The following is an 18791-nucleotide window of genomic DNA, read 5'->3' on the forward strand; positions in this document are numbered from 1 at the left end:
ACCCAGTCAATTAACTGATGCTTGGAAATCACCTACATTTCTTGATTTCTTCTAAATGACAGCAAGCCAGACGGACTCATTTCACGGGGTGATGATTGCCCAGTATCATGTAACAATCTTAAATCCAATAATGTTCTAGGGAATACTTTTGGGATAAATGCAAATAATCATTGAAAATAATCATTTGAAATGAAAATAATCATTTCCTCCAATTTCCCATTTTACTTTAATGTACTACACACTTAAATTTTGTGGAAAATTATCAAATAAACGAGGTTTATCGATTTGGAGCCTCTTGAAAAAGTAAGTATATAAACAACAAACGGGGAAATCTTTAAAAAAAAACTGAGATTTTGTTTTATGAATAATATGACAATGTTGCTTGCCATAAAAAAAAAATCAAGAATTCCCTGTCAAGTGCAAGTTAGGAGGCCGTTTATAAGTACAAGTTAGAACAAACTCAAGAACAGGGCTCTATCTAGAAGGAAAAATTCCATGCATGCTAGCTTTTTGTTAAAAAAAATCACCAGAGGCAGTTTTCAAAGATAAGCAAGCAAGCGTAGCCATTTTTTTTTCCACCGTAAACATCAACGTTTGGGTAATAATCATGGAATAATCGAGATATAAACAAGGAATTAGCTAGGGCATGTGTATTCGTGTGCATGTGGTGGACCCTCGATCACATTGTAAAACTCTCTTGTGATTGACACAGTTTATTGATTGACTGACGAAAATGGCAACTTTTGTGTGGTGGAGAATAAAGTGACGTCAAGCATAAGCTCCTCCCACGTTTGTAATGCACACATCAAACGGCCGCCGGTCGTGTGTAGTGTACGTACGATACATACATTTTGTACGGCGCTGTTTCGGTATGGTACGTATGCGTGTACGTCGTATGCATTGTGCATTGTATATCGGTTGTCCGCACATTTTTCGAGAAAGAAGCTGACATTAATTGTCACTTTTTGACAGAGAACACGCTCTTTTTCTCAATAAAATCTGGAAAAGAAGATAAGATATTTCAAGAGTTTCAATTTGACGGAAGAAGAGCTATGTTTTTCGTCTTCATGCCGTTGGAAATGTGAATGGAGAGGAGAGTACCGAACGAGTGGTTGTATATTGACAGTGTATTGTGTGCGGTAAACGGTAGCTAGCTGTTGAATGGCAACATCACCGGTACGCTCACCGCGTGAATGCCTCGGTTGACGCTGAGTGATTGACCGACTGGTGCGGGGATGCCACCGCTGTCGACTCGCCGCACGGACGGAGAGACGACGTCGCCGATTTCAGGCATGTCAGGCGACGCCATTGAACAACACGGGGCAATGAGACCACATCATTTTGCAAGGAACCGTAGGAAAACGCTAAGTATGTCTTCCAGTGTTTTCATGATGTATCGTGTGGCACTACTGTGCATGGTTTTTGGTTTGGCGAGTGGACAAGGTGGATACGACACTGATTTTGTATTCACTGTTGACGAAGGACAGCCGCCAGGATTTTCCGTAGGAACGATATCCACAGAACAAGGGTATACTTACACATTTAGCGATCCCCCGGCAGAATTCACAATCAACAGAGACAGTGGAGAAATACAAACTGCAGTAGAAATAGATAGAGAACAAATTCCAAATGATGTGTTTGATATTTTGGTGCTAGCTAGGCATTCAGTTACTTCCAGAACTAAACCCATTGAAGTCAGGATTACTGTTACTGATTTGAACGACAACTCCCCAGTGTTTCCAGAAACGGATATTTCAATATCATTCACTGAGAATGGACGCGTAGGGTCATCCGTCATTCTTGAATCAGCCACAGATCCAGATAAGGCAGAGAATGGCAGCATTGTGGAGTATTCCATCTCGGAGGGAAATTCTGAAAACGCTTTTCGCTTAATGGTCATTCCCGGGCCAGATGGCTTGCCTATATACATCAATCTTGAGACAACCGTTTCATTGGATCATGAAATTCAAGATTTCTACCAGCTCACTGTAGAAGCCAGAGACAATGGTTCGCCACCGCGCTCTGGATTCGTGCATTTGAACATCAGCGTTCTGGACATCAATGACAATCCACCAATTTTTGACCAGAGTGACTTTGTCATCCATGTTAATGAAAGCACCCCAGCAGGCACCAAGCTACTTGACGTCCATGCCACAGACGGAGACTCGGGTATCAATGGAGAGGTGGAATACTTCATTGATGAGGAAACTTCCAATTTCAATGTTGAACCAGTTTCAGGAAACATCACCCTTCAGCAGAAGTTGAATTACATCAGCAGTGATCCCTACCAAGTGACTGTGAAAGCTCGTGATAAGGGTGTACCAACACAATATGGACGGGCTTTTCTCTCTGTATATGTCATTGATGAGAATGACCATGATCCACAAATATCGTTCAGCTACATCCCTGCGTCTGAAAGTTTTGCCACTGTTTCAGAAGGAGTTGCAACGGGCTCCATTGTTGCTTTGGTAACGGTTACTGATGAAGATCTTGCCGAAAATGGGGAAGTTGACCTGCAGATCATTTCTGGAAATGAAATGGACCACTTCATGTTAGACACGCTCCCACTTCTGTTTCCTACTGAAGTCCAGACAAAAGTCTACAAGATTCTTGTTGTTGGTGAGATAGATCGCGAAAACATTGCCGAGTACAATCTCACTCTTGTGGCTTGGGATAACGGATCTCCGCGGCGCCGATCGACTGGTAACCTTCTCATCCATGTGGTCGACACCAACGATCACTCACCAGAATTCCAAGAGTTCGAGTATCATGCTAACTTGAGTGAAGGTGAACCCATCGGCAGCTTTGTTCAAAGTGTGACGGCTACAGATGCGGACTTTGGTCTCAATGCCATGATCTTGTACTCCATCACAACAGGAAATGCTCTGGATTGGTTTGAGATCAACCCAGAAACAGGACTTGTCACTACCAAGGCACTGCTGGATCGTGAGGTTGCATCTGTGATTGAACTGAACATTTCAGCCGCTGACCAAGGCATACAACCGCGCGCATCGGAAACCACACTCACAGTCACCATACTTGATGAGAACGACGAAGCCCCAGAATTTACAAGTCCCAACTACACTGCTTCTGTTCCAGAAAACATAGCTGCCAGATTTGAAGTTACAACTGTGACAGCAATGGATGGAGATGAAGGAACAAGCGGCCTTGTGCGTTATGAACTTACTGATGACGTTGGACACCAGAATCCCGGACTATTTTCAATAGATGCCGTCTCCGGCACCATTTTCACAGAAGCTGTATTGGATCGTGAAGAAACTCCTGAGTATGATCTCCACGTCCGAGCTTTTGACTCTGGTAGTCCACCTCGGGAGTCCGTCGTTAGTGTTCACATTAATGTTGTGGATGAGAATGACAATGTTCCAGTTTTCTACCCACAAACGTACCTTGTGACTTTGCGAGAAAACGGACCAGCTGTAAGTTTTGTTGAGCAAGTTACTGCTACAGATTCCGACAGCGGCAATTACGGAAATGTGACTTATTCCATCGTCGGTGGCAATGCTGATGGAAAGTTTCAAATTAATGGTGCAACGGGCGAAGTGATGACTGTGACAGCTTTGGATCGTGAAGAAAAATCCTCCTACACACTCCTCATCGGTGCAACTGATGGTGGGGGCCGGGTGGCAGAAATTTCAGCTGAAGTGCGCATCTCTGTTGGTGACATCCAAGACAGCCCTCCTGCCTTTGACATGTCAGTCTATGAATTTGAAATCTATGAGAATGCTAATGCAAGCTCATTTGTTGGCAGTGTTTCAGCAACCAGCCAGGACTTAATTGCACAGATTAGGTACATAATATTCTCTGGTGATCCAAGGAGTCAGTTTGAAATAGATGGCGTCACTGGTGTGATCCGTACCACCAGTGCACTTGACAGGGAAACTACATCAGCGTATGAGTTGACTGTGTATGCCAATGGGGGAAGCATGGTTGGCAGCGCTACCGTAAGAGTCCAGGTTCTCGATGTTAACGACAATGCTCCTCAATTTCCAAGATCGACGGACACAACTGATGTTGTTGAGAACTGGGAAGTTGGCCGACACTTCTATCACGTTGAAGCTACCGATGAGGATAATCCGCCAAATGGAGATGTTGTCTACAATATCGTTCAAAATCCCGATGGCATATTTGGAATAAATCACACCACTGGATGGATGTTTCTGAACACAGGCTTACAGGCCTCTGTTCAAGATGAATATGTTGTCCAGATTGTTGCGGCAGATCTTGGCAATCCAAGCCTCTCAGCAACTCTTGAACTCATCGTGTCAGTCAGAGATGTCAACAACCATGCTCCTGCATTTGCTGCTCAGCATTTCGAGACATCCATCAGTGAAACAACCGAGGTGAACCATCGCTTCTTCGACCTCGTGGCCACTGATCGTGACCAAGGGACAAATGGCATGATCTCGTATAGCATCTTGAGTGGTAACGATGGAGACTCCTTTGGTGTTTTTCCAAATGGTGAAGTTTATGTGAAGAACTTCTTGGACCGAGAGATGATCAGTGAATATTCACTTCGCGTAGAGGCACGAGACCATGGTATTCCATCACGCACCGCATCTACCGAGCTGTTGGTTGAAATTCTTGATGAAAATGATAATCGGCCATTTTTTGGCAATTCCAGTTACACTTTTTATCTGCAGGAGGGATCTGCCGTGAACACAGTTGTTGGAAGCATACTGGCCACTGATGCCGACTTAGGTGAAAATGCCGAGCTCACCTACACTTTTGTTGGGAACCAGACGCAGTTTTCTTTGGACCGGAGTACGGGAGTAATCACAAACTTGGTTGGGTTTGATCGTGAGGCATTAGAGGCAGAAACTGGACAGTCTCGCTTTGTGCTTGATGCTGTGGTGAGAGACGGTGGTGCCACTCCATTCCAAGATCGTACTTCTATCACAATTATCATCAGTGACATCAACGACAATCCACCTGTGTTTTCTCGTTCATCCTACCAAGTGACAATATCTGAACTGGCCGAGAATGGGACCCATGTCCTCCGTGTGACAGCCAGTGACTCTGACTCTGGTGATAATTCTTACATCGTCTACAGCATCGTGAATGGAAATGCAGAGGGAAAATTCCAGATTAATCGGATCAGTGGACAGATCACACTCATCGGCCCCCTAGACAGAGAAGCGACTTCAGAATATTCACTCACGGTCAAAGCTCAAGATGCAGGCAGTGACCCTCAGCATAACTTGGTAGAAGTACAGGTGCAAGTTCTGGATGAGAATGATCACATGCCAATTTTCACTCACGTTGAGGCCGTTCTGGAAGTGACGGAATGTCTTGCTATAGGCCAACCTATCACCATGGTTTCTGCCACAGATGATGACATCGGTGAAAATGGACTGATCTCGTACAGTATCACAGGTGGTGACGAGCAGAAGGTTTTTCGTGTTGATCCTGACACTGGTGACATTACTCTGTCTAAATTACTTGATCATGAGACCAGATCCAGTTACACTTTGAACATCACTGCAAGAGACTCCGGAGTGCCACAGCAGACATCTTTGACTTCCATTTTGGTTCTTGTACGTGATTGCAATGACAACTCCCCTGTGTTCCCACAACATACAGTTGTGCAAAGGATCGACGAAGAACTTGCTCTGAACACCCATGTTGTAACTGTCTCAGCATCGGACCCCGACTCTGGAATCAATGGACAAGTACGCTATTCTATTGTGAGCCAGGAACCCGAAGGTAATCATTTCAGCATCAATCCAGAGAATGGCAGTATTCTTACAAGTGCCCGCATTGATTACGAGTATCTCAAGGTGCACAACGGTTTCTTCAAACTCACTGTAAAAGCCACTGACCAGGCACTGCCGGTGGAAAGCCGGCGCTCAGCGACAACCGAAGTTGTCATCTTCGTGCGTAACATAAATGACAACGCCCCAGTCTTCCAGACGCACAACGCTGTAGTGATTTCCCGCAATGCTCCCGAGGGAACCACTGTTACCACGGTGACTGCTGACGATCCCGATGATGAAGACAGTGCAAACGTCACTTACTACATTGTCAATCGCAGTGTTCCATTTGAAATCAACACGGTATCGGGCGAAATTTCTGTCAATGAATTTGGATTCGAACCAAACGTCCACATGTACAGTGTTCGTATTAATGCTGTGGACAGTCAGCTGACTTCGAACTATACCTCGCTTGTGTTAAACATCCTGGTTCTCGGGGACTCAAACAACGGACCCACCTTCGCCCGCAGTATGTACTCGGGGTCTGTATCCGAGAATCAAGAACAAGGAACTGTAGTGGTTTCCATAAGTGCCGGGTACCCTGGCAATCCTGATGCACACGTTGATTACTACATCACTTCAGTCGTCGCTGGCGGTGTGCCTAGAGAAGGAGACTTTCAGATGACTCGGACTGGTGTGATCTCTACTGGCGCGGTGCTAGACAGGGAGCAACTAGGTCAAGACGCCATGTATGAGGTCACAGTCTATGCCATCAGTGGAACTTCAGCATACAGCAGCACTCAGGTAAGTCATACATTACTTTTGCTTATAAAATATTTTGTAACTCCCTCTGCATTATTTGGTTACATTTTTATCATGTTGAAAAGTGGTTTCATACACATTTATTCAAAAGTTTTTAGCATTCAAAAAGTCGATATTTTATTAAATGACTTTTTTTATGCTCTCTTGATTTTGAAAATGTTGAAATGTCTTTTGCATTTTTGTTTTGGATTTTGATATTTTCTTCCATTAAATTGGAGTTTCACTTTTCTAAAAATTGTGAAGTAAAAACTGATACAAAAAGTCTTACTTCTCAGCCCATCACCACTTTTGGCAAACTTTTAAACGGGGATTTTGAAGAAGAAAAGTTCCTAAATATTATTCAATCTGTCGATAAGTAGAACACTCTTTGAAAAAATCCAAAAGCTTTAACATCCCTGTAGAATATTTAAATGGCGCCTGAAAAATCCCAGCTTTGGTGGTTGATTCTTTGTATCGGGTGTATCGTGCCGGTTGTTCAACCCACTGTGGCAAAAGCATATTGTTCCCGTTGGGCTTGTGGTACTGTATCCAGCATCAACATTAGTCTTCTGCGGATGAGGTCTGCTTTTGTCCCTGGCTAGTCTCTAAATCCCACACTTCTACTGCCAAGAATTATGAATTGTAATTTTCAGACGGTAGGATTAGTGTCTGCCGTGAACTTAACCATCCATAACTGGTACTGACCCAGCTTTTGCAACCCCTCGCCTCACATACCCGTACAATGTAGTATTGTGAATGTCAAACATTCAAAATAGAACCCGGATCACAGAACCGTACCAGAACTGACATGCCTAAATCCGTCTACTTAAAACTCCCATTTGAGTTGAATTTGATAAATTTAGGAATGAAAAACAGACACCTCACCCCAAAAAATTATTATTTTTTTTTTTTTACTTTGAAATGTGTCAATAACATTCATCACAGGCTACCGAATTTGACCTGGACGTGATGTTTAAAAACGTGATGTTAAAATGTAACTTTTGCTATTTTGCTAATCTTTACTACATGTATGAACAGATATAATTATAGCGATGACAATGGAGTCAGACAATAATGGTTCGTTGAAAATTGCAAACATACTTTTTAAGCTGTCAGGGAAGAAAACGATCAAGAACATATATTCGGCTATTCATTCATCACAGGCTACCAAATTTAACCTGGGTGATGTTAAAAAAAGGTGATGTTAAAAATGTTATCTTTGCTATTCTGCTAACCTTTACTATGATAAAAGATAGAATTATAGTGGTGACAATGGAGTCGGATAATAATGGTCTTTTGAAAATTGCATGTACTTTTAAGCTGTCAGGGAAGAAAACGATCAAGAACATATATTGGGCTAAAGCATTGTATCCTTTCAATATGCATTTGTCTCTATACTGTAGCTCTACTTAAACATGTAGTAATATCCCCTGGATCATCTGCTTGTGTAGATGTTGCATGCAAAAATTAGGAGAAAGATCAATGAACGTGTAGTTCGCAATACTGAATAGCATTGTTATAGAGAAAATCCCAATTCACCATGAACGGAAGTGACAAAGACGTACACGTTGGTTGTACAGTAGGCAAAGTAAATTGATTTTCCTCACCACCTTTGGTAATCCGTAACGGCAGACAATGACATTTTTGCACTGAACCGAACTGTAGCAAAGAACTGGTGCTGAACCGAACGCAATTCACAACATATGTAGCCACCGTGTTCATCATTGTTTTATCATGGTTATACTTTTTATAGCTGCATGGTTAAATACCAGTATAATTTGCATTTATTGCAACCTTACGTCACATTGTAAATGAACATATCCCTGTTGCAAAAGAAGATAATATTGATCAATTTATCATTTTAGCCCAGGATTGACATGCTATTTGTAACTTTGTGAGCATCTCTTTTTACAAACAAAAAACCCACGACCTCATTGTTCAAGTTTGCAGTCTGTGTTGGTTTATTGCTGAGTGGGACTTGAAGCAGATTCCTGCAGTCATTATCAGCAATCATGACACCAACGATGATAAATTTGCCAATTAAAGTCCAGGGGGGCTCAGCCTGAATACTGATAAGATACAAAACAACTGTCCAGAAACTCCACAAATTTCCACAAAGAGTAAGTTTCTCCCCCGGAAAAACAAAGGCACAATAGTGTGTACCGGTAGGTGAGGAAAACAGTTTCATAATTTTGGGTGACCACAATAAATATTGACCGAGAAATTTGTGCTGCGGGTATCGGGAGCCAATTGCCTCTTTAAAAAAATCCCTCGAATTAGGGCACGATTAGGCCAGATAAAGGAATAATTTGAGAGAGTGCAGTGTCGAGGCACCATTGCAATTTGTGCAGAAAAAAAATGAGGGCATGTTAATAGTGTACCGCCTGCTGTGTAGACTATACCAGTGTTGCTAGGGAATCATCAAGTATTCTTGGTCTGCGTTGGTGTCATTGCAGCTTCACATAGAGTTTCAGTGGTACACATTCTGGTTTAAGCAGGGACTCTTAACAATAATATTTAATAAATTATATGGACAGGGTGGGTCATTGATGTCAGGTCCGTGGGGTCACCATCAGCGCATCTGCCTGAACTTTAAATAAAAGTTAAAAGAAGTTTCAAACTGAAGTTGATCCAAATTTAGTTGGAACATTTGGTACGTAGTGCCGACTATCCCATGTATCTCATTTTAAAGAGTTGAATGATTCTTATCATCATTGTCTTCATAATGACAAAATTAGTAGCACAATGCTGAAAAATGAAGGAATGATGAACTTTGCTAAACATTTAGTATTTTGAAACAAAGGACAAAATTGGTTTGTTATTGTACACACGTGCTATCAGTTGTGGCTGCTTGTTCCTTCTGTTGTAAGTTCTAAAACTGGACACACTCATAAATTTTGACCTGATTAAGAATGTAAATTTGTCTGCACTTTGGAAAGGCATTGAGAATGTGACTATCCTGAGCGCAAGTATGCATTTAACAGTAGGCTCTGCTCTGGTCAATGTAGGTTTCATTTGGGTCATAAATCTGTCCAACAGGTTGTGCCTGGAACTCAATGTTGATAAGGATTCCAAATTTGTTGAGAATGATCTATAGAATGATATGCATAGAACTTAAAGATGGGGACTAGGCATAATACTAGATGAACATGTGTTTGTCAGTTCTTAAAAAACAAATGAGTATGACTCTCTTTAAATATGAGGGAAGGATCCAAATGTGTTTTTGCAGTGAGCGAATGAAATCAAGTACATGTCACACACGCATGTACTAAGTAAGACTAAGAGAGTGCATGACAAATGTATTATATGTGACAAGTGAGATGTATGTAAACATGTTAGTGATAAGAAAAATGTCACTGTATTTCAGGCAGATGTATCACCAAGGATCTTTCACTAACTTGCTAATGGCAATTAGAAATAACAATGCATAATGTCGCTTTAGGCCCCTGACGGCAACCCTGTACAGCGTACAGTGCCAGCGAATTTGTCAAGCTTTAGTTAACACTGTCAAAAGAGACGCAGAAAAAAAACCCGTCACACAGAGCCGTTGGTGTTTTTTTTCTTGTGAGATCTGTCCAAGAGAATTAAAAAGCGCTATCAAATCCTAGACATCCCACTAAATTCAGACGTGATCCTTTGTTCCTTTCCAATATCTAAAGTCCCGGCCAGTCGGATCAACCTGCTTTCAGTTTGGCCCCCTTCTAGAAATCCTTTTACTTTTGATTTCACTCTAGGATACACACCAATAGCTTGTGGTTCTCTCACTACCTTGAGCCTTTTTGTGGGCTTTTAATAGGAATAAGTCTTTCTTGTTCATCTGGAAACCTTTGCCCGGTATTGCGTATTCTACGGAGTGTGGAGAATGCTTGAAAAGAATGATAAACCTGGGCGGTGATAAATGTGTGCATTCTTCCAGTGGAACCCCCCCCCAAAAAGTCTAGTTGTCATCAAATTACAGCTTGTGGAAGTTCTGTAACAATCTCTGGATAAAGAATTTGAAATGGGCACTTGAAGTACTTGTTTGGGCTAAGATAATATGAAAGATGTACTGTAGCAAAGTTTTGAGATTGGCATCAAGAAAGCTTTAATGACACTTTGAAAACTTATGAGCTTTTTTTGAACCCTAGATTCCTTGAACATTCAAGCCAATCCAGGAAGTAGTTGGCTGGATTTAAGTTACAATTGAAGGAAGTTAGTATTTAAAGAGGTTTACATCATGGCGGTAGACTGTACAGTTTGCACACTTCCATTGCATTTTGGTTTTGCATTTACCCAAATTCAGTCCCTGTTCAAACTCACAAAGATCAATGCAAGAAATGCCGCGTCAGTGGAGTGCTCAACCAAGCAGACGTTATACCATGCTTGCTATTTACTCTAGATTGGTGTTTATTTGCAGGCCCAGGTCTACACTGACCTCTGCGAGTAGTCAGTGATATTCACTGATATTCACACTGTCCCAAAAAAGGATTGCGTGTATTTCTGCTTCAGTCACTCCCTTGTTCCGCAAGACCTCCCGGCTGTATTAAAATGGTTGACTGATTCAATTAAGAGAACTACAGAAGAAAGAAAAAAAAAAACTTTTTAAAAATCAAAGTTCTGTTCACGTGGTTTTGGGGGAGAAAAATGATAGAAACGTGCAGAACTAAATACTGAAGACCTTCACCTCTGCAATTTGCACGCAATAACATGCCCAAAAAGGTCTTAGCCATGGAGTTGTTGGAAGCCATTTTCTGCCTCCGCTACACAGCGGTTTAAATTTTCCGAGCCACAGCTTCCATCGTCATTTGTGTGGTATTTTTTTGGTTACAATACCACCGCTCTTACTCACTGTACACAGTCACAATGCGAAGACTGCATTCAGATATTATTGACTCGCAGTCCAGTGCTACTGGTTAGTATCCAGTGGGGGTAGGTTTACTGTGAAACAGCGTGAGTCCATAGGTGTTGTTGGAAGAGCATTTGCATGACAATAGACCGACTGTTACTGACAAACTGAAAAGGTGGCCAGGTAGACTCTTAAACCAACAAGAGTTGAGTGTTCATAACTTTTGTCCAAACTGCTTCGGTAGACTTGTACCATGCTTACACATAGCTCCGTGGTACAAACTACTGGTTTCCCCAGAGGGTGGGTTAGGTTTAGGCCTACTGGGGACATGTTTACATTTTTCATGCACACGTATAAAAACATCATGGATGACATTCATAGACGAATGTGCACAATACATTTCTTAAATACTGTTCAGTTGGCAATGCGAATTGAATGCATGAAGTGAAATGAATGAAAAATTACTTTGTGGGCTTATCTTATTATTTTCATATTGTTTTTAAAAAAGGTCCCTTTTTTTTTGAAAATGCATTTTGAAAAAAAAAAATCAAAATCACCTTTGTTTATATTAACATTAAAAATAAGAACGTCGTAGGAATTTTAGTACAATGTAATTAGCATGCACAATCTGCAAGCTGTATTATTTCTTATTCTAGTTTGTACATGTACCGGTAGTCCCAGTTTGGACAAATGAACATGTTAATTGCTATTTCATCGCACAGGTACATGTATGTAAACCTGTTTTGTACATGTCCTCAAAGCCTCAATTTAATCTTAATGAGTGGGTATACATGTAGTTCCTGCAAACCTTTCATATTCATAATCTTAGCTGATCACAAATCCTTAGGAATGTTCCACAGAGAAAGATACTCCTGTCCCCTGACTGCCGGAGAATTCAGCAGAATCTAATTGGGGGCTTTACGCCTTCCCTTCCTTCCCCCCCCCTTCCCCCCTTAATCACGGGCGTGAATTTAGCTCTGGCTGCTGTGGTAGTGTGGTTGATTTCCTCCGTGTTCCTTTTGTCTGAGGGGGACACATCTGGTGTGTATCTCAAGGTCTTGAGTTAAGGATTGGACAGGCTTTAAAAAAAATGACCATCTTTGTTGGTGTTGATCACTACCTGCAAAATGAGCCACGGCCACAACAATCAAAGAAAGCAGCATTCTCGTCAATTAGTGGGTGGGCTGGTACATCACCTTGATTCGATAGTTTGCATAACACTTGATGAGGGATCAAAAGTGATAGCTCTTCCGTCATATTGTGTAGAGTTAGTGTGCTTGGGACTGCTCATTTTGAAGTTGTTGAATGCTTCAAACAGTTCAGATTTTGATAAGTGCACAAAATTGAACGCACCACATGTGCTTAGACAGTGTGAATGATTTGCACGCCACTATGGTACCACCTCAGTCACAGTTCTCAATAGCACTCCATAAAAAATACTTCACACTCTTCTCTTAATGAAGGCCTCACTATCACTATTACATTTGCTGCAATTTGGAGCCAAGGTTGTACCGTTTTTGAGTGGTTTGGATGCAGTGCTGTTAAAAGTTGTTTGCAAAGTCCTCAGCATTGCTTGTCCGAGGCTAAAGTGGGCTTTTGTGGATATTAAGTGGGGAACACCTGTTTCTGTTAGTTGTTGTTCTTTTTCATTCTGATCTCTTATTTTATGAAACCGAGTTTAAACCCCAACCTCCCCCTACCCATCAATCCCCAACAGTATGTTTTGTTGGAATCTGTCAGGATGGTTACAGTACCCTTAAACTGACAGTCTTTTACATTGGGTTGGTCACACCTCCAGAATCAAAGCCAGAAATATGTGTGTGCAGTTTCCGATATGGTGTTGGAATTTGCCAGGATGGGTATGGTTCCTACTAGTAAATCGTGCTGGGAAGTTAGGGTTTTAAGGTAATGATTTTTAGTGACTGTTAGTGTCTATTTTGATATTTGTGCAAAGACATTACAGAAAGATGCTACATGTACACATTTGAAGAAAAGTGAAAATAACTTGCATCTTGCAGAAGGCTATATCTCAGAAACTGAAGTTGTAAAGTTTTCTGTTGAAAAAAAAGAGTACTTGATGGCATTTGACCCCGAGATTCCAACGGAGGACGTGGCAAGAATATCCAGAACACTCTGCAGGAGGGCACAGTGTCTCTTTCCAATGAAGCTCCAGTGATGCTTTACATGATTGAAGCCATCCCCTTTATTGTGGGGTTGAAAAGGATTCCAAGGTGCCCTTTTAATATAGCAATAATTGAATAAGATACCTGTGCAGTCATCAAGATCCACCCAGAATTCCTGAGGAATTGTTTCTGTAATCAAAGACCAATAGGCGTATAAGAAACTGATTGAAAGAAAATGTTTACATTATTTAAAAAAAACGATGAGGAACAAAATCACTGTTTTCTCAAGGAAATCAAGTAAGCTGTTTATTTGGCCTACCCCTAAATTTCTTCGTTACCCATTACCCCCAATATGAACTCCCTCATGCGGCCATGGCACCCATTTAAAGCGCATGTTTACTCTTGGAATTTTAGACAGCAGACAGTCATGGTTACACCTTCTGCAGGCTGTTTGTTCATAATTACTATGGTCACAGAACCAGAACGTATCAGGATACAATCCCAGCCCTGGCATGGCCGGGAAAACTTGGGTATCATTTACATATATGTTGATTGACCAAATTGTAGACGGCTGAGGCAGAGTTTGTGTGCTCTAGTTTTTGGCTAAAAAGGGTATGGCAGTAAACATATAAAGAATTGAGAATACACGGTACACATTTTCTTTTGACGGATTAAGTTTTACATAAATTTGAGGTTAATGGAAACATGTTTTTGCCACTTTTACAGCCCAAAAAAGCTAGTGGCAACTTGGTTTTTAATTTAGGTTTTTTTGTGAGAAACAGCTTAGGCAAGTAAGATCTACAAATAGATTTCAGGAAAAGGAAAGTTTTCTTTAATGAAGTAATCTTGGTGCCTATTACTTTGAAATATCTCAAGGTTAGCTCTCAAATCATGACTGGTGGTTTTCTGTCGTGGCCTGTTGGTATTTGGTGGCCCGTTGCAGAAATACTGGTCCTTTAAATTGGGTGCAGCAAGCTGTGAAATTTGTTTCATTGCCGACATGTCTTGTCTGGAAAGCAAGGCCTTTTTTAATGCCTGCTTTGTTTACAATACTTTCTACTATTGTTGCTTAGCATAAGCATTCATGTGGACATGTACATGTACATGTCTTCCTTATATATCGGTTATGAAGATTTTGGGGGATAGAAGGACTCTTAATCACTGTTACATGTATTTGACGTGTAACTTGTTAAAATGTGATTGTGAAGAACATCTCATTGGATTCCTGCACGGTAATTCATTTTGCGTAGGCCCTTGTCATATAAAATTATGGTTCCTTGCAAAATTGCTCAAGAACTTTTGCTCATAAACTTGAGGAATACTAAATGTGCACAAAAAAATACTTCTTCTGCATAAGTTTTTGTGACATTTCTTTACACTAGATAAACCAGTACAAAACTTTGTTGTGTACAAGTTCCTTTTTTGTGAATCGCTTTGGAGTTGTGGGCGGCCGCCACCCATGGAGGCACTGCAAATTTCATGAACACAATTTCTGAATAGAGTCCAGAGATACTTCAGTCTTCAAACCCATGATGGGATTTCAGATTTCAGTCAGGGATTAAGGCTTTAATCCTGACGCCTCCTATTCATCGGAGGTGTAATTAATCTGAGTTTAAATCCATATCTAGATTAGTACCCCATCTTATGTCAGAATCATCTTGATTTTATAAAGCCAAATCCCATCCAAAGGTGACACTTTCAGAGAAAAAAAACTTGGTCATTCTATAAAAAAAAGCTTTTCTTGTTAATTTCGAAATCCATCAGAGGGGATAAACGTCTGTAGGCCCCTACCTGTCTGAAAGCCATGCCAAGTACCTGAAAATTGTCACATGTTGAGTCGTATTGAGAAATTCTGCAGTCTTCCTCGGGATGCCCAAAGCAGATCGGTTTATAGGATTAAGAACAGGGGTACATTCAATTAACCTGCTGGAGTGCATACAATTTCCACCATGAGGTGTGAAATGGCTGTTTTTGTGAGGCCAGGGAGGTTTTTTTTCCTTTGACAGGGCTTTGCTTGCTGAGTTAAAAGGGTCATGAAGGTTGATGAGTTGGTAAAAGTCTTGTGGTTGGAGGGCTGAAGAAAATGGAAGGTCACATGAAGAAAGTGATTTCTCCCATGGGATGAGCTGGGGAGGAAGAATGTTGCGTTTTTCTTCCTTTCTTGAAAAGAAGAGTGTGAGACCCAAGTGATCGTGTTGGGACTTGGGAGCAATTTGTACTTTAAGTTATTGCCCTTTGAAGGCTAGGAAGATTAAAGTTATAGCCTTTTTTTACTATTAATGCTGCACAAGTCACATGGTTGCCAAGCCGCTCTGTTTCATGTGATAATGTGGCCCAGTCTGTACTTAAACAGCTGGCCTTCACATATCTGAGCAAGCCCTCAAATAAGGGCCATCTTGTTCAGACACGTGCATATATAAAAGTACCCTACATATGTGCCTGTTGAATTTTCCTGCAATTTTTCAACGAAGGTCTTTGACTTCCGGCCATGCCAGGCTTACTGTTATTATTTTCTAGCTGAACCATCATTGAATGTTTATCCTATAAGCACAATATTGGCTAAGCATTTTTCTACTCACTGATAAGTGTACTTTGAACATTACTTTGCTTGTCCATTGACAGTTTGAGCCTCCTTGACATATTGTTTTTCACAGAAGATAAGCAGTTGCAAATGGTCATAAAATGAAGACCTGAATGACCTGCATGCCACATGGCAAACAGTTTTACGATCTCCCAAAGGGCCAATTATGGGTTTTTAACTCGGGACAGTGTATCATGCATTCATCATGGCTTCTTGCTTGCTAGCACATGTGTTAATCGCTATGTAATGAATTCCACAGGTACTTCTGAAGTCCTGGCAATTGTTTTATGAGTCTAGTCTGGACATGGTCCTGAATTGTCTACACCAGTCAACAATGCTAAAAAGTTAGTCTGTACACGTTGTACTTGTAAGTTTACTCTGCTAACAATTTAGATTGCTTGTTGTTATCAAGGGATCCTGAAATTCAAAGACAAAAGTTTCTTGGGAATGAGAATTACACAATGCTATAATTTCTGCATAGTGCTGGAAGTGTGAAATACATTTTTACATGTAAGTTAAACTGGGTTTTAAAATTCAGAAACGGTAAATGTTTTTACTCTTTTCCAACCTTCACCGTTTACTCGGTATTTTATTTAAAAAAATATCGTTGGTAAAGGGTAAAACCCAATATTGAATTTACATCACCCCGCCGCAAATTTCATATTTATTTTACGACTTGTGCTAGTACATGTAATAAACGCAAGGTAAAGTATTACAAATTTTACCCTGTTTTCCTTCAAGTTTACATACCTCTTGGCCCTTTTGCAAAATTCATAATTACCGGTACGTGTACCACTAAGCCTGACACAATTTCCTCAATATTTGTTTGCTTGCTCCACTTTCATAACAGTTTGGAATTCTGTCTGGCGTTCAGTATCAGAAATGCTTATCTCTCAAGAATGTACACGAACGGATACAAGTTTAGTTTCGGACAGTGGTTGACAATGGAAGCTGGCCATAGCACTGGATGAGAGTACTACACTGTTCACTGGATATGCACAGTTGTTGCCGAACAAAAATACTGATTGGTAGGCCTATCTCTCAGACTTTTTGTCTGTGTTGGTGGTTTTGAAAATTGCCTTCAAATATGTTTTTGTTTAAATAGTTGAGTAAATGAACGAAGTCACAATTGACGTTTCCGGGTACGCACTGAGGGTTGTTTTTTGATTACTGTGTAGTTTGCAAGTTGCATTTATGGCAAGTTTTGAGAACACAGCAACAAACTTATCATTTTTGTGTTTACTTGGCTTATTTTGAATTTGGTAAAGTACATGTACACTTTGCTTTAAGTTGGAAGGGAGGGGCTCCAACCTGAAAGTTTAGGGGTCATCCCCATGTCATTCATTAATAATTTATAGAAATTTCATTTACATGTAGTGCCAGAGATACTGGTACCATGTTTGAATACATTAATTAATACAGAATTGTAGTTATGGTACCTTAAAATTTCAAACTCTATACTCCATGAAAGTACAGGGGTGCATTTTGGCGGTCATAACCAAGAATTGGTTCGGGGGGTTCTTTTTGGTTAATTGTTTTGGGGATTTGAGTACTACATGATCATGTGTAATTCTAACCCAATTAAAATTGCCGAAGAAATTCACCGACAAGAAACCACCGAACCAATTCTTGGTTATGACCCCCAAAAGGCACGCCAGGTTGAGGTATCTAAATACTGCACTGTACCGGAACATGTACATGTACATCAAATATAGAAATACATGAAATGTAGAATAAAAAAACTGCAAGAACTTTGTCCAAAGTTAAAAAAAAAAAAAACCCAAAACACACCAAAAACAATGGGCATTACATGTTTGTACATGTGTATCCACATATTGTTTTATCATATAAAGGAGACGTGACTTTGCCTATTCACGAGTGTAACAACAAAACCATTTTATAGCCAATTTATTCATGAACTTTATAGCCAAAGCATGACTTTTCCTCCAAATTCTGCATTCCACGCGCTGCCTGTTGTCTTTCCATCTTGGCAACTCCAAAATAAATCTCTGAAAATCAAGATGCTAAAATCATTCAGTCCCCAAGCGGTGGCCCGAGACATGACTAAGCCAAGGTTGTACACCTTGCATGTTGGGATTAATAGGCTAATAATTGCAATATTTTGACATATTTTATCCCTGTGAAGGGCACCTGGGCGCCATACTTGCCTTGGATGAGGCAACCCCCATTGGGCTCAGGCAGATCTAGTCAGAGCAGGGTCTGTGTCCGTCTGTGTCCTTAATTAGGGATGTGTTGTGACACTCCACAGATGGGAACTATTTGGAAGCCCCAGGAGGCTCCCGACAAGTCTGAAAGCTCTGACAAATATTCTCTAAAAGAATCTCTTATCTTTCGAGTGAGAGGGTAAGGTGTTGTTTCATATTAATACACGAGACAAAATCTGCAAATGCTGTACAAGTGTGAGTCTTGGCCTGAGAAAGAATGCCCAAGAAACGGAAGTTAAAAGTTGCCTTTTAGGGGAACTTGCTAACCTTGATAATTGCCAACTTCACAACTCATTCATAGCTGATTTACTGTAGGGTTGTGTGGATACAGTTCACAGTTGCTACAAGTCATGTTTTCTGTCCAAACACTAAGCCTAGCCCTTGTTTAATTAACACCACATGGGGTCAAAAGCTCTACTGTTTCCTCCAGGGTGATAATTTTTCTTTTTCCTGAACAAAAGGAAATCTGACCACTTATTAAAAAACCAAAATCTCGCCCTTGTGGTGCTGCAAGGTGCTAATGTG

General features: G+C 40.8%; 1 protein-coding gene across 1 annotated transcript; it reads left to right on the top strand.

Annotated features, from left to right (window-relative positions):
* The first annotated feature begins 1135 nt into the window (after positions 1-1135).
* LOC119727897 (protocadherin Fat 4-like) lies at positions 1136-18249 on the top strand. The gene is made up of 2 exons (XM_038199974.1): positions 1136-6597; positions 18188-18249. Exons 1-2 carry the CDS (start codon positions 1236-1238, stop codon positions 18247-18249), a joined length of 5424 nt encoding a protein of 1807 aa, XP_038055902.1. The 5' UTR covers positions 1136-1235.
* The last annotated feature ends 542 nt before the right edge of the window (positions 18250-18791 follow it).

The sequence above is a fragment of the Patiria miniata genome, unplaced genomic scaffold (assembly GCF_015706575.1).
Source record: "Patiria miniata isolate m_02_andy unplaced genomic scaffold, ASM1570657v1 HiC_scaffold_20, whole genome shotgun sequence".
Classification (NCBI taxonomy): Eukaryota; Metazoa; Echinodermata; class Asteroidea; order Valvatida; family Asterinidae; genus Patiria; species Patiria miniata.